Below are 15,994 nucleotides of genomic sequence, written 5' to 3' on the forward strand. Positions count from 1 at the left end.
AGCGCGCGGCCTGTCGGGTATCATCCTGGGGGTTGTAGTCCGAGCGCGGGGGCGCGGCCACCGCCGATGGGCGGGTTTCAAATGGCTCTCGCGAGACCGGCGCCCGATGCATACTGGGGGTTGTAGTTCGAGCCCGCGGGCGGGGAGGCAGGCGGCGGCGCGCACGCGCACTGCCGCCGCGCGGGTGGCCCTGTGGACCGAGGTCGGTCCCGGAGCAGGTGTGGGCGCGCACTGCGTGCACCGGGGCGCCTGGCCCCACGCACGGTGTCCCCCGCGGGGTCGGCGTGTCCTGGTCGCTATCTGCAAATGGAGAAAGTGGGGGGATGGGAAGGCCAAACTAAGCGCGTCCGCCTGCTCTGTAAGCGCTGCAGTGTCCATGGGCACTACTGGCCATCGGCCCGGCGCGGGGAGCCCGCCGTGGTCCAGGGCACGACGTCAGTGACCGGTGTGACAGTGGAAACCCGCGGCTGGTGCAGCGTGGCCCTGGGGGGCGTGCAGGGCAGGCTGCAGCTGGGCCAGCCCATGGCGACAGCTCCCTCTGGGGCCCAGCTGAAGGGCATCTGTGCCTCTGGGCGCTGGGTGAGCTCCCCAGGGAAAGGCCCGGGCGCAGCTGGAGGCTATGGCAGGAGCCTGCCCTGGGGGAGATAGCTAATGGGGAGCTGGTGTGTCCCAAGGGCAAAAGGGGTGCAGGCAGATTGGCCGGGTGAGCCCAGACGCAGAGTTCAATGGCCGGTGGTGGAGCCGCCTGGGGAAGCGCGCACAGTGGCGCAAACCGGAGAGCTCGTGGAGGACTGCTGGCCGGCCAGCCGCAGAAGCTTGAGACTGACCTGGGCCGGTGAGCCAGGCTTACCTGTGCCCACCTCGCGGCCTGGAGGCGCAGTGCGGGGAGAGGGGACTCTGCCAGGACAGTGTCACTGTGTTGCTGGCCTTGTTAGGGGGAAAAGGATGTCCCAAAGCTGATTCCATACAGGCTTTGTGGACTCCACCCCCACCCCAGGTCAAAGCCAAAGACACCGGGAACTCCAAATCCCATCCCCACCCAAGGGAAGGGGGCTGGGACCTGAGGGTGGGGTTAAGCAGCCAGGTGGATATAAAAGGCAGACACGTGGGCTTTGGGGTCTCTCCATTTTTGGGCTCTCGGCCAGCTCGGAGCGTCCGGCCAGCTCGGAGAGGGCCTTTGGGTTTCCAGGTCGGCGGATCGGGTAGGACGCATGAAAGACTTTATTTCCCTATTTTCTCCCTGAGTTGTCCATTTTCCTTATTTCTTTTTCTCTCGTAAATAAACCTTTTATTAACCCTTTTGTGTGTGCCTGCAGTGGAGTATTCATAAGTCCCTTTAAAGCGCGCGGGTGAGGACCCACAGCCAGGAACCCGTTTAATATCGGGGTTGCTCTATAACAGCCTCACTGTGGACTGCTGGGCGGAGGGGGCAGTGGGGAGGGGGACCCGCCAGGGCCTGCCGTCCTCAGGGATGGTGATGAGCTATTGATGTGGGGCAGGTTGGGCAGAGAGCTGTTCCGGAGGGCAGTCATCCTGGGCCACCGCCTCCTCCAGACTCCCGAGCCCCTGGCTTCGCACCGTCCTTGCCAGTCACCCCACGTTGCCGTGGTCACTCCACTCCTGTCCCCCCGAGGCTGTGAGCTCCTAGAGGGCAGCACAGGGTCCCCCTGCCGTCCCCAGCCTCGCCGGCCCAGCACCAGGCCTGAGACGAGCTGAGAGGGCGACACATGGTAAGGGTGGGGGCGGGGGTCCTGCGTCCCGGGCTCCCTCCCTGCGCTGTTGGTGCACAGCGGGATTGTCTTCCCTACCCTCCATTTCCCGCCCACCACAGAGCCCTTGCTCCCCATGGCGTCCAGCTTGGTGCTGGCGCCTTCATCCGTGGGCTCGTTCACCAGCCCCTGCCACAGCGCCCGGTGTAGGCCCCAGGACGCTGGGCACAGAGGAGGCGCCTCCCTGCCTGAGGGGGGACGCAGAGGGCTTCCCAGAGGGGGGGCCGGGGAACTAGGCGAGGGGGCTGGGGGGAGAGGGCTGGGGGCCATGACCAGGCCCTGTGGGGACAGGTGGGAGGGCGGCCGCGGGGGAGGCAGCCCCCTGGGATGGGCCCCTGGCTCCCGGTCGGGGATGGAACCTCTCTGCACTAAAATCCTCTTGTAATGACCCATTTCTTGGCTCCCTGGCCCAGGCCCATCCCCAGGTCAAGGGGAAGTGGGTCTCCGAAGGACCCGCGCAGGCCTGGCACCGGAGAGGCCCGGCCCATGTCTGTCTGACCTGGCGCAGGTGTCCCCGTCCCAGGGACCTGCTCTTCCCTCTGCCCCCGGCGCACATGGGCCTCGGGCAGCTGGGGCGGGGGCGTAGTCCAGGCGGCTATTGGGGGCAGGGAGCTGGACACGGGAGTGCCCACCCCGCCCCACCCCGTGGCCTCATCTTGTTAAAGAGCCACCATCACAGGCTTTGGATTTTGCCACAAGCCTGAGGGCACCAGGGGGCGCCCCTGCACGAGCGCATTCCGGCCATTAAAGCCAGTGGACAAGGAGGCCCGTCCCCGGGGGGCCCACGTGCAGTTCAGAGTGGGGGAAGCAAGTCCCCCAGACCCGGCCCACCAGAGCCGCCCCTCTGGGAAGCTGGCAGCTTCTGCCTGCAGACTTGGGGGAGGGGAGTGGCCCTGCCCAGAAGGATGAGGGTCTGGGGTGACTCAGCAGCACCTCCACTGGCTCCCGCCCCAGCTGCAACCCCCCCAAGTCACTTCCTCCTCAGGGGACCCTTGGACAAGAACCTTGATGCTCTGGTCTAGACATGGAGAGCTCAAAGCCAAGGCCTTCGGGAGAGGCGTTCCTGGCAGCTCCCAGGGCCGCGGGGAAGAGGCCCCTCCCGGCTGAGCCCGCCCTTGCCCCGTGATGGCCAGGCCGTGCCCCCGCCTGGTGGGCACACCGCGTGGGCTCTGACCCGCCAGCTGCACTCTGTCCCGTCACCGTGGATGAAAAGAAGATTCTGAGCCACGTTTCAAATGCATCTGCGTCGTCTCTTCGGCAAAGCTGCTGGTTACAGGGCCTCCTGCTGAGAGCCAGCCGCACTCCTAAGGGCCGCTTCTGACCCACGAGGCCCACGGGGGACAGCCCAGGGCGCTCACTGCTGGAGGGGGACGGCCAGGCGCGCTCAGTGCAGGAGGTGGACAGCGGCCGCCTTGCGGAGGAGCCGCTCCGTCAGGGGCGAATTGGGCTTCAAGGCGTCTCGCTCCATCAGCAGGCTCCTGCAGAAACAGAGACTGGGTCTGTTGGGGAATCTTCTAGAATAATATGGGGGCTCCAATGGCCCCCGCCCCCAGGGCAGGACACAGGCAGCTGAAGCCGGGGCTGAGGGGCAGGGAGTAAGAAGACGCCCTTCTTGCTGGGCAGAGGAGAGGCCATCAGGGCAGCGGGCCTCCCCTCGGCTGTCACTTTCAGGGGGCACAGTCCCGAGCTCTGCTCTCTCTGGCCCTTGTCTCAGCACCTGGGAGCCACAGCCTCGCCCCGGCGCCCAGCCCACAGGCTGGAGGACCAGCCGGGTCCCACGCAGAGGCACAGCATGTGCAAAGGCCCAGGGGCCCGGGGCAGCAGGATGTGCTTGGGGAGCTGCAGCCCAGCACGGCTAGAATGAGGCGTGGGCTGGGGGGGCAGGCAGGCCCGCAGGTGGGGTCCCTCTGGCCAGGCTGGGCATGCCGATAAGAGACAAGCACCCTGTCGCCTCAGTTTCACAGCTCGGAAGGCAGGACCCAGCGTAGGGGAGGGAGGTGGGAGCACTGCGCGCTGGAGGCCTGTGAGGCGGCTGCACGGGAGCGGGTCGGGGTCACAGGAGGACTCACCGGGCCACGTTCCTGTGGGCGCTGGACGTGCAGTTCAGGGCGGCGTGAATCAGCAGCTGGTTGAAGACGTCCCTCTGGAAGCACAGGGCGGCTCAGCCTCCTGCTTTACGGCGGTGGTGGGACCCGCTCGGGGATGAGCCGGGCGGTGGACGACAGGACCCGGCCAGAGCCGCTCACCTGGGCGTTGCTGCCCCCGATCTGGACGAGGCGGTAGCGGATGGGCAGCAGCAGCTCCAGCACGCGGTCAGGGTGCCCCTCCTGGGCCGCCACCAGAGCCTGGCACAGGGGCAGCCCCACGTCTCGGGCCAGGAGGAGCTGACAGTTCTCTTCTGGGGACCTGCCAGCCGAGACCGTACCCTCAGGGGCCTCGCTGCCCACAGGGTCCGCCTGCCGCCCGCCTGAGGGAGGGGAGGGGGCCCCTTCCTCAGCCCATGTCCCCGGCACTGCCCGCGCACATAGGCGCTTTGGTGCATAGGGAGAGAACACGGCTCTAAGATCAGGCCCCAGCCCTGGCTTCGGTTTGCTCCTGTGTACAGCGCGGGTGGCTGCACCAGCCGGCGCAGCAGAGGGAGGGCTGGCGGTGGGGTGGCGTGGACACTGGAGACCGGCGGCTGGGCAGCCGAGCCCTGGGGCTGGCCTGCAGCGGCGGCTCCAAACCCAGCTTGAAAGCAAGAAGCAAATTCCTCAGTGGCTCTCAGGCCTTCCGAGCTGCAGGCTGTGGCCAGGCCGCAGGGCACCGCACCTCTCCGACCCTGCTTAGATTGGAGTTGGCTCCCTCCCCGGTGCCAGGGCCCAGGCCAGGGGCACTGCCCTACGTCCTGCCGCACACAGTCCTTCCAGCCGGTCACTGCGGGCAGGCGCCACTGCCACCGTGCAGAGGCAGCGACAGGCTTAGAGCAGAGGCGCCTTGTCCGCGGCCTCAGCCCGGAAGCAGCACCTCTGCGGCCCTGGCCCCACGGGCAGTCCTGTGAGAGGCTACCTGTGACATGGAGCCCCTCACAGCCGCCCTCCGTCCTGGGGGAAACAACTGGACCCTGGAAGGTGTACCCGCTCTGGAGGCACTTGCCTGGGGCACACACCTGAGGCGCACACCTGGAGGAGGCACACCTGGGGGCACACCTGGAGGAGGCACACCTGGGGGCAGTCCTCCCTGGGGCTCACCCCAGCCTCCCTGGCAGGCAGGGCACCCCGGGCAGGCCCCAGACGGCCCCCAGCACCCGGGCCAGCCCTCTGCATACTCGCTGGCCTCCTGCAGGGTGGTCAGCAGCTCCCGCGTGGTCCCGCTGGCCCCGGCGCCCAGGGACGCCATCAGGAAGTGCGCATCGTTGAACAGCAGCACGTGGTCGCGGCTGTGCTTCTGGGTCACGGGCAGGACCTCCTGCCACCGCTCACCCACAGACACCCCTAGGACACAGGAGGAGACCCCGGACTCGGTGAGGCTCCGGCGTGAACCGCACCCCCGGATCTTGGGACCCCGCTCCAGGCCAGGAGGCCGTGGCAGCAGCGGCGCTGGCCTCACACCAGGGCAGCAGGGGTCGGTCCAGGTTGACTTGTGTGACTCTAAAGCCGCCGCCGGCGAGGCAGCAAGCGCGTGCTGAGCGCGGGACTCGGGTCCCTTGGGCGAGCCCCAAGCCGCTGGTGAAGCTCCCCATGCGGGTCACATGCGGGCGCCCAGTAGCAGCCTCGATGTCTGGGCTGCTCAGCTCCAGAGAGCCCCCGCTTTGCTCCGCTCCCAGCCGGGCTGCTCCCCAGCCTCCTTGGAGCCCCGTGGGGACCAAGGTCCACCTCTGGGGGTAAAGGGTTAGTGAGGCCTTGGGGCCCCAGAGGAGTCTGTCTGAGGCAGGGGTGCCAGGCCGTGCTGCCCTCCCAGGCTCCGCACAGCCCCGGGTCATGCCAGGCTGCCCGTCCCGCCTCCCCCACCCCCGCCCTCACTGCCCGCCCGGCCCTGACAGACTGCTGGCTTCTGTCCCAGGGACTCTGCACGCGACACTCTCTGCCCCTCTCTGCCTAGCAAAGCCTCCTCTTCGGGGCTCGCAGTTCACCTCTGCCGGGAAGCCCCCCAGAACCCTCCACAAAGCTTGTTCTGCCGACCTGGAGCCCCAAGTGGCTCAGGGTTGGCTCTGTTGGGCCTGAGGGAGGCTGGGGACACCCCCCGCCCCGCTGCTCGTGGTTGGCCTGACACCTCCGGAGCCCCCAGAGCCGTGGCCACCGTCCAGACTCCCCGCAGAGCGTGGGGCGACCCGGTTGAGAAACCTCTCTCTGAATCCCAGGGTGTTGAGAAACCCTCAGCTCCCTTGTTCCAGGATGGAGGCGGCACCCAGACACCCAGACGTGGGCCAGGGCCACCTGCGCAACACAGGCCTGGCGGGCAGGCTGTGGGGATGGCAGGCACCACCCTGGGTAGGCCAGAGGCCACGCTGGGCACTGGGAGAAGGGCAGTGAGGCCTGGGCCCACGCCCAGCGTGGCTGAAGGAGCCGCAGAGCTGGTGCGCAGCCTGCAGCGGCCTGGAGGGGCTCCCAGCCCCTTCCTGCGGGCCCCGGCCCCACCTCCCCCATTCTGGCGGGGAGGAGCAGCGGAGACCCGGCTACCTTCCATCTGGAGCCTGTAGAGCATGGAGCAGCTGTCCACCACGTCCAGCATGGCGCCGCTGGTCTGCAGGCTGGGGAGGATCTGGAACGCGAGGGCGGGGAAGCTGCGCACTGGGCCCAGCTCTCTGGGCCGCGCCGATGGGGGGCGGGGGGCCCGGGAAGGCCTGAGGAAGAGCCCCCGACGCTGCAGCCTGGCCCCGGCACCTCCCGCCTCCCGGGCGCGGACCACGGGGCCCGGAGTGCCGCGCTCCCGCGTGTCAGTTCTAGGAGGACTGTCTGGGCTTCAGTCAGCGCCATCCTCACTTCCACCCCAGGGTCCTGCAGCTCGAAAGGCGACTCGAAGGGAAGGCTCCAGGGAGCCCCCCGGTCACGGCGTCCTCCTGGCCCCGGCCTCGTCACTCAGGCGTCTGCAGCCTGCGCGGGCTTTTTCTCTTGGAAGCGTCTCTAGGGGCCGGGAGGGGCGCGAGGAGTGGGGCGCAGGGCCGAGGGACAGTGCAGCCGGGGCCAGCGGGGCCGCCTGCGCGGGGGAGCACGCTGGGGAGCCCACGGCTCCAGAAGGTTCCATGGCAAAGAAAGACGTCCCACGCCGGGTCGAGGCCCTCGCCAGAGGAAAACGGCCAGGGAGACACGCGGAGACGCGGCCCGGCTCAGGTGGGCACCTTCCGCCCGCCCCACCCCACTCCGGGCGCGACGCGGCGCCGGGCCTGGCCCCCGCACAAGTGCAGGCTCTCCTCAGCCCGCGGGTAACGGCCGGGCCTCGCGGGTGGGCGCAAAGGCCTGTCGGGCGGGGGGACCGCGCTGAGCCCGATGGGAGGGGGGCCGGGCACTTACGTGGGTGTCGTAAATGGTCAGCGCGGCCTCGTATTCACCCTGGAAGGTCAAGCTGCCGTGAGTGATGTGGAGGGGAGGGCGGCCGAGACGAGCACAGTGGCCCCCGGGTGCGGCTGGGGTGGCGTCGGGCGGCCCCGCACTCGGGAGCAGCCTCGCCGGGGGCCCAGTGGTGGGATCTCTGGGGCTCGGGGTGCCCCAGGCCTGGGGGCAAAGCACCAGGAGGGTCTCAGCTCCTTCAGGCAACGAAGGTGGAGGTGTGCTTGGTGAGCCCAGCCCCAGCAAGGCACCGGCAGGCACGGTCCTGGGTCCTGGGTCCTGACCGCGAGAAAGCCCGGGGGCGGAGGGCCCGGGCAGAGGGGCGGCTACACCGCAGCACGCCAGGGGCCGGCCAATAGCCAGCCAAAGGGACAGCGACCTGGACATCAGCACGGGTCTGGGCAGCGGGCCAGCTCACCTTTTCAATGAGGTATAAAGCCCAGTGCCAATAATTATGACAAGCCAGCATGTCGGAATCCTGGGGAGAACGAGAGAGAGCAAATCTGGCAGTCGGGACGAAATCTCCAGCACGGACGCTGTCTAGTGTCCCCGCAGGATGCCCGCGTGAGGGCGCAGGGACCTGCCATCGGCCCAGCGCCGGGCGAGCCCCCTCCCACAGCATGGGGGAGACCGAGGCTGGGCCAGCGCAGAACCTGGTTGGCGGAGCAGGCCAGCCCTGGGCTCACGGCTGCCCAACCCCCCACCCTGGAAGCCCCCTGCGGCGCAGCGATGGGCAGGGCAGCAGGCCCCGCCTTGCCAGCTGACCGAGCTGTATGCCAGAGGTGGGCCCGCAGACACCCCCTGCCCACAGAGGCGGGCGGCCACCCCAGCTGGGCAGCAAGCCAGGGGCGGGAGCAGTGAGTTCCACGGTGATCAGGCCGCTGGAAAGGGCCTGGCAGAGCTTGAGGGTACAGATGGGCCCAGCAGCGCGGCCCCGTGTGGGCCCTGCAGGCGGCCCGGGCGCCCCAGCACACCTGCAGCAGCCGCTCCGGGGCCACTCCGGGTTCCCGCCCGTGGTCTCCAGGGCCCTGGCGTCCCACTCCCACTCCTTTCACAACCAAGTGCCTCCGGCCAGGAAAGTCTAAAACCCCTGAAAAGCGCTGGCAGGTGCTGGGGCTCCCATGGCTGCCAGAGCACGCCACGGGGGGCAGGACCGGTTGGCCCCTGGGCTCCCACCGCAGAGCTCGCGCAGCCGCGGGAGGACGGCCTTCTCCGGCAGGCGGCCGGCGGGACGCACCTTCCAGTGGGCTTCGGAGCGCTGCATGAACGCCAGGCCGTCCTGGACCTCCGCTCTCATCTCATGGATGTGGGCGACGGTGTGCACGGACCACGCGTCCGTCGGGTCAAAGGACAGAGCCTGGGGGGAGACGAGGGAGACACGTGGCAGGCGGCCCGGGTTGCAGGGGCCCCCGCTGAACAGGTGTTGGGGGCGCTCGAGGCGGCCCTCAAAATGACGCTGACCCCAGAGGCCAGCCCGTTTGCCTGGGGCGTGCTGGCTGGTGTCACCTCCAACCAGTGCCGAGGGGAGGCATCGCCGCCCGGTCTGGCCTCTGTGACTCACGCAGGGGGCAGCAGGGTCTTTCCAAAGCAGGGACTTACCCCTGACCCACAGCGTTCCACGCACAGCAGCAGCTCTGCCATGTGCCCCGGCGCTCCGGCCTCGGGAGCTGCCAGAGACCAGGCGGCGGCCGTGTGTGCCAGCACCATGTGGACGGCCTGCTGCGGCGGGGCTCCCGGCTGCCCCACGCCTGGGAGGACCTGGCCCAGGGCTGCCTGGGCTCACGATGATACCACGACCACCAGCGGCCGCTCACGCGCCTGGCAAGTTTGGCAGCAACCAGCCAGGCCAGCAGGACGTGGTATGATTCTCACCCTGCAGAGACCTTGGTCCGCTCATGGTGCCCACTGAGCGCCAGGCAGCGGCCAGCGGACCCGCAGCAACTGTGGACCATCCACACGAGCCCAGGCTCCCATGCCAGAGCTGGCCTAGCAGGAGCCATGTGGCCACCAGCAAGCCCTCTGGCCAGTCCACATGGGGACCCTGGGAAAGAGCTCAGGGGCGGCGGCACCGAGCAAGCTGGGGTGCTCAGCCCTGAGAAGGGACCCGCTGCATGAGGCACACTCCTGTTGGCAGAGGCATGGAGCTGGGCTCAGGGTGGCGGCGCTTCCCCTCGAGAGATTAAGACTGCCCCTCTCTGAGGCCCGCGACCAGCCTCCTCCTGGCTTAGAGCCCGCCCCAGGATCCCTAGGACACAGTCCAAGTCCTTCCAGGCCTACGGGGACAGCTTGATCCTGCCCTGCTGCTTCCCTAGCCTTTGACCCCAGCCTGTCCCCCCATCTGCGCCCTCAGCCTCTGTCACTGAGCCACTCCCTGTACTGTGACCCTGGACGCCATGGCCCGGGCTCCGCGGCTGTGGAGACTGTGGCTCCCCAGGCTGCCTGCCCTCTGCTCCCCTGCCCCTCGTCAGCCTGGGTCCAGCTCGCAGGCCCACGGCCGGGCACTGCTGTGGCCTGCCTGAGGCTCTGCTCATAGGGGCTGCTGAGCCCCCCACTCTCGTAGGGGAGGGAGCAGAGGCGCACCCTGTGTACCCTGCCTGCTCCTGGCAGGCATCAGCCTGAACTTTTGGCCCCCCTCTGACTCCTGAGCCCCCTGCTACTCCCCGTGCCAGCTGGGTGCCCCTAACACAAAGGCCTGGTGGCCGTGGCCTCCAACGAGCGCTTCCGAGGCTGGCCCCCTCTGTGGCGGGGTGTGGTCACCTTGACGCGGGTGCTCAAGTGCTCACTGCCCTGCCCTTGAGCCCAGGCCCCGTTTCCATAATCACAGTCTTCAAGGCCGTCCCCCCCGGCCCCCCAGCCCACCCCAGTGGCCCCTGCAGGTGCTGACTGTGTCCTGGGCAGGGGTGCTGGGACCCAGGTCAGGTCCAGGCAGCTGAAAGGACAGTGGGCGGGGCAGGTGGCCAGGGGCGCTCACAGCCTCAGACCAGCTCCAGCCGCCACCTCGCTGAGCCTCAGCGCCCAGCTCCCACAACAAGTATTCCAATGCCTCGCGGGCGGAGGTGCTGCGTGGAGGAAAAGGTACCAGCGCCGAGCTGGGCGTGGAGTGGCTGCCACCGCCCATGAAGAACGGAGCTCCCCTGGGCCTGCTTCCATGCTTTGAGAAGCAGAGCTGGAGGAGGGAGGCCTCGAGAAACACCCCTGGCAGCAGGGTCTGACCGCTGCGGTCTCGGCGTGGCCTGGGCCAGGCGTGTGGGGGCGCCCACCGTGCCAGCCGGCGCACAGAGCGGGAGCACAGCAGAGCCACGCGGCTCCGACCCTTCCCTCCGCACGGGGGAGCGGTCAAGCGAAGCGCTGGCCAGCGGGACCCCACCCCCAGGAGGGGAGGCGGCCCAGGTCCGTCTGGGCCCTGCGGGAGCAGCCTTAGCTGCCACATCGCCCAGCAGACCAGTGACACTTAGAAACGCGAGGCTCAGGATGGCACAAATACTTCGAGACACTCCCCCTCCAGGCTCCGGATCCGGCATGGGTCAGAGGCGGCGGGGTCCAGGGCCGCGCCGAGCCGAGGCCTGAGTGTAGGCGCCCTGCCCACTGTCTTGGCCGTGGACTCGGCTTGCCGCAGCGTGGTCAGGAGGGCAGGGCAGGGACAGGTGGCAGCTGCCCCGTGCCTGAGGCAGAAGCCCAGTGGGGGGCCTTGCAGGGTGACGGAGTGGAGTGTGCGCTCCGCCAGCCCCCCCCCCCCCCCCGGCGCGGCTCTCCGGAAGGCCGCCTACCTCTTTGGCGAGCTTATGCGCCTGATCGTAAAGGTTGGTTTCCATCAGTCCAAAAGAATAGATGCCTTTCACGTAGCTGAAAGCGGAGAGAAAAGGCGAGGAGAGCTGACGTGCCAGGCACTGCCAGGCGTGGGCTGGCCTTTCGAGCTAGCTGGCCGGGCAGTGGGGCCTGCTCTGGGTCACTCGGCCAGGCGCTGGTCTGGATGTTTCAGGGAGACTAACGTTGGGATCATCTGCCCTCGGACCTGGGTGGGCCTCGTCCAATCAGTTGAAGGTGGGAGGACTCAGGCGTGCCAGCCCCCAGAGCGGCAGGAGCCAGCTCTCTAAATGGAATCTCCCGCTCCTGTGCACACGCCGGGTGAGCGGCACAGCGGCAGGCCCCGGGAAAGCGTCCTGGCCCAGCTCTGCCGTCTGCTTGCCTGTCTGGCCTTTCCCGCTGCCCTACGGTTAAGGCGCCACGCAGCTGATGGGGGTCCCCAGAGCTGTCCACGGCGACACTTGGTCTCCCTCTCCCAAGCATGGAGTGAACTAGTTTCAGCCTCCTTCGGGGGGACCCGCTCTGGCCTTGGCGGGGGGCGCGGGAGAGGGGCGGGGCAGGGTTCCCTTTTGCTCTGGGCACCTAATCACCATGCAAGTCCCCCAGGCCTGTCCAGGCAGCAGTTGCCTCTCTGGCCAGGAGCCCAGCCCTGCCGTGGTGGACACGTGGCGTGCAAGGGGACGCTTGTCCCTGCAGCAGAGTGTGCTGAGCTGACCGGCCCCGCCTCTGCAGGGAGGGGCGAGGGTCCTGGGAGAAGCACGAAGTCTTCGCTGCAAAGGGCTAGGGCGGCATGGGCAGCAGGGGCCACTTCCAGGGCGGGGGACGTGGACACATGTGGTGTCTAGCGGGCACGTACCTGCTCAGGGGCACGTCGGCGGTCCAGAAGGGGTAAATGCGAGCCACAGAGTCTCGCATCTGTTGCTGGTAGCCCAGGTAAAAGTAAGCGTCGTGGGAAAATTTCAGGGCCAACATGTCTGTGGGGTGGTCCCGGAGAATCTGCTCCCAGAGCTCGCAAGCCTTCGGGAAGTTCCTGGAAGCCGAGACAGGGTCTCAGAGGCCCGGCCCGCCCTGGAGCTCACGTTTCCCGCCACGGTCTGCGCCGAATCGGTTAAAGCTCTGAGAGGTTTCCTGTGTCGGACTGTGGCTTAGAAAACTGAAAAGCCAGTGGGAAACTTTATTCTCAGTTTCATGCCAAAAAACAAACTGGTTAAGCAAGTGGCTAAAGACAATTTCACCTGAGACCTCAAGGTGGAGCCTCAGCCAGACCCCTCCCTCTGCGGGGCCCTCCCCGGCCAGCACTCCAGGTCTCAGGGGCAACGCTGGCAGCGCATGGGGCTCTGGGCAATGCCCGCAGGCTGTCTTAGGGCAGGAAGCCGTAGGGAGCGTTCTCTTCCCTCTTCTATCTGCTATACAGTTCTGTAATCTGGCCCTGATAACTTTATAACAAAGGAAATAAGCAACCTATCAAATGAAACGAAACAAGTGGCTGTGAGCGCGGCCGGGGAATCCCGCTGCCCCTTCCTGGCGTCACTCAGCGCAGAGGCCTCTGCAGTCGGGCGGCCCGGAGCCTGCGTTCTGGCCTGGCACGGCCTCGGGCCCAGGAGACCCCTCACCCCTTGGCGAAGGTCTCCACAGCCGCCACGTGCAGCTGCTCCCGGGGCGTCAGCGACTGGGTCTGGGCAAGCTGCACCATGGTCCTCACGGCCTGCGCCAGCTCCTTGTCCAGCCTCACGGAGCTTCCGGTGCCGACCAGCACCAGGCCGTTGGCGATGGCGTGGCCCATGGCTGGGGAGGCAGGAGACAGCCCGTGACTGGGCCAGTCTGGGCGGCCAAGTCACAAAACCCCTGCCCCGAGGGCCAGCCTGGCGGCCAGGCTGCGTGCCCTGCCCCCGCCCAGCAGGGGCGTGGAGGGTGGCAACTCCAAAAGCAGCCGTGTCTCTGCGGACACTTGCGTGAGGAGGCCTTCAGGGGCCTGTAGCTGAGCCCCTACCCCTTCACCTGGTGACCGGCCAGGGGCTGCTGGGGCTCCCCACACCCCCTCCCTCACTGGCGACGGCGTCGCCACCACCAGCTCAGGGCCTCCCGGGGCCAATCGCAGATGCCACTGCCGGGACCCTGTCTCGGTCCCTCTCTGACACTGAGAGCTGGGGCGGGAGGCGAAGGGAGGGTGGGCCAGAGGAGCGGGGTCACCAACCCCCGTCACTCACCGAAGGTCGGGTCTGCGGCTTTGAGCTTCGACAGGCAGCCCTCGATGCCCCCGAGGCCCCTGTCGTTGGTCCACTTCACATACTGAAATCACAGGGCAGAGCAGAGCGGACCCAGGCTCCCGTTAGAGGCCCGTGCCTCAGCCTGCTCTCATCCTAGAACATTTTCTCTGTTTAGAACGTTTCTACCAACTGTTTCCTGGGCTCTAACTTTTATAAAACTAAACTTTTATAAAGAGACTGAACACCGGGCGCACTTAGGGCCCGCGAGCCCGTCTTTGGCAAAAAGAATCCTTTATGGCAAGGTGCCCCGGCGGGTGCCCTGCCCACCCACCAGCTTCCTCCGCCCTGAGTGGGCCCGGACACCGGCCTTTCCACCTCCTCATCAACCTTTTAAAAAAGAACAGCAAACACCGCTACGGGGAGCGGGCGAGGCCTCCCTTAATCTCTTTACTTCTAACCCTTTTTTTGCCTATTTTTCAAAGCCTGCGACTGTCCTAACACGTGAGATTTCAGAATCCGCCCTGCAGATGTCTGCGCGACGTCCACCCTCTTCTAGCACGTGCGTCTCGGAGGCCCCGGAGAGTGGACACCCCGGGAGGGCTCCGGCAGGAAGGCTCAGACCCCCAAGCCCCGACAGGGTGTGCGTGGGGGTTAGGGCCGCTGTGTGGTGGGGCAGGAGCGGCCTCCCCCTCGTGGGGAAGCGGCTCTCCTCTTCCCCGGCGAGTGCAGACGGCAGCACCTGCTCCTCCCTTAACCAGCCCAGGGCAAGGTCAGTTCCCTCCTGGGCCTCAGTGTCCCCAGCAGTCAAAGGGGCTGGGCCTCACTGTGGACCGTCACCGAAGGGGCCTCCGTCCCTCTGGGTCAGCCGACCTGGGTGAGGGTGGCGTCGAACAGCTTGCAGGCCTCGTTGCTGGTGGTGGAGAGCGGGAGCCCGGCGTCCTTCCACGCCTGCACAGCAAGAGGGACTTGGGGCGCCGTCCACGCGCCTTCCCGGCACACACTGCGCCCCCCTGCCAGCGCCCCAGGCCTCCGAGGGCCGAGGCCATGGGTCTCCGAAGACGCAGCCTTGAGGGGAGGGCCGGGCGCTTGGCGCCCCAGGGGGTTGGGAGCAGAGCTGAGCCCTGAGGCCGGTCCTCCTGCAATTCCCAGATGGCCCAAATCACCCCTGAGGTCCTGGCTGCACCCCGAAGTGGGCCTCTGGGTCCCGCGGCGGCGAGGGAGCCGACACTCAGTAAACGGGAGCCCTGACCGCAATGTGGGGGGTCTGGGGGCAGAGAGGGTCCGGCCTGGAGTGCCCGGCGCCGTCTTCCCGGGCGCTTGCCAGGCGGCCTCTGTGCCCACCGCGGGCACCTTCCCGGCCCCTCGCCTGACGTCGGGGCACGTGGGTCTGACCGCGGGGACGGCTGGGGTGGTCGGAGCGCCCAGAGGCCGCGCTCCTGGGCCCGACCCCCGCCGAGTGGGGAGCGGTCCCCCCCCCGCCCCCCTTCCTCCTCCGCAGACGGGCTCAGCCTCTCCCTGGCGGCCCGCGGAGAGTCGGGCCCGGGAGGCCCGGGGTCTGCAGGTCCCGCAGGCGCGAGGGGCGCCCGGGGGTGGGGCCCCCGAGGGTCCCTGGTCCCGACCGCGCGCGATCGCAAGGGCCGAGCGCGCCCGGGTCGCCCCCTCGCGGGACCCCGGGGCGCGGGCCGGGCGGGGGCGCGGGCCGGGCGGGGGCGCGGGCGGCCGGGGGGCGCGGGCCGGGGGGCGCGGGGGTACCTGGCAGTCGCGCAGCGGCGCGGACGCGGCCATGGCCCGGGTCGGGGCGGTCGCGGCTCCGGCGGCGGCTTCCGGGGCGGGGGCGGGCCGGGCCGGGGCGGGCCGGGGCGGGCCGGGCGGGGGCGCGGCGGGGCGGGGCGCGGCGGGGTGCGGGGGGGGGGGCGCGCTCCCCGCAAGCGCACTGGCCGCCCCGACACACCCCCGGCGGGGCGGGGCGGGGCGGGCCCGGGTCAGGGAGCGCGGGGCGGCGCCTGGCCGCGGCCTCCGCCTATGGGGGTGCGGGGCGGGGGGGGGGGGGGACGGCGCGGGGCTCCCGGCCCCCCGGCAGAGCGACGCGCCCCGCCCGCCGGCCCCTCCAGCGCCTCCCCCCCGCCGGGGACCCCGGCCTCGGGGACTCGCTCCCACCGCCGGCAGTTCCCGCCCGCGGCCGCGCTGCAGGCCCCCCACGGCCGTCGGGGCGGCTGCTCCGCGCCGGCTCTCCCGGGCCCCCCGCCGGGGACCGGCCCCGCCCGGCCTTTCTGGAGCCCCCGGGCGGCAAATCCCGCCCTCGCGGGGAGCAGCTCCCCCACCTGCGCGCAGGCAGCGCCCGGCCCGGCCTCCCGCTCCCCCGGTTCGCCCCCCAACCCCCCCCACCGCGCAGGGCCCAGGCCAGACGGCAGCTCGAGGGCGGGCTCAGGGTCCGTGTCGTTTATCGATAAATCCTGTGTCTTGTTCATCGCGGGCCTCTGGCTTTGATTTGGCTCCAGAAGCGCCTGCTCGGAATCAACTTCCCCTAAGCTGGGACTCAGAAGCCGGCTCAGGAGTCGGCCCGGCCGGCGCGGCCTGGTCTCGGCTCCAAAAGAGCAGGGACGGGCCACGGGACGGATCGGATTTCATGGAAATGAAGAGCTCCTCCACTCCGGGATAATGCCGCGCAGGTGAGGGACACCCCACCGCC

General features: G+C 68.8%; 2 protein-coding genes across 2 annotated transcripts in view; both read right to left on the reverse strand.

The window, feature by feature from the left end:
- Positions 1 to 524, reverse strand: part of GTSE1 (G2 and S-phase expressed 1) — a gene marked incomplete at both ends in the record, with an annotated part of 12,295 nt that extends 11,771 nt beyond the window's left edge. Inside the window, 2 exons of the mRNA XM_084254867.1 lie at positions 166 to 300; positions 392 to 524. Of these exons, the coding sequence (XP_084110993.1) occupies positions 166 to 300; positions 392 to 524 (268 nt within the window). The remainder of the gene's footprint in view (positions 1 to 165; positions 301 to 391) is intronic.
- Positions 525 to 3,013: 2,489 nt separating this feature from the next.
- TTC38 (tetratricopeptide repeat domain 38) lies at positions 3,014 to 15,090 on the reverse strand (the record flags this gene model as incomplete). The annotated part of the gene is made up of 14 exons (XM_084254510.1): positions 3,014 to 3,247; positions 3,839 to 3,912; positions 4,016 to 4,175; positions 5,077 to 5,242; positions 6,428 to 6,509; positions 7,259 to 7,297; positions 7,713 to 7,772; positions 8,532 to 8,651; positions 11,062 to 11,137; positions 11,955 to 12,128; positions 12,712 to 12,883; positions 13,306 to 13,387; positions 14,176 to 14,253; positions 15,058 to 15,090. The coding sequence occupies 14 exons, from the start codon at positions 15,088 to 15,090 to the stop codon at positions 3,154 to 3,156; spliced, it is 1,410 nt and encodes a 469-aa protein (XP_084110636.1). The 3' UTR covers positions 3,014 to 3,153.
- Positions 15,091 to 15,994: the final 904 nt, after the last annotated feature.

Source organism: Talpa europaea (genome assembly GCF_964194135.1).
Source record: "Talpa europaea genome assembly, chromosome: 15".
In the NCBI taxonomy this organism is placed as follows: domain Eukaryota; kingdom Metazoa; phylum Chordata; class Mammalia; order Eulipotyphla; family Talpidae; genus Talpa; species Talpa europaea.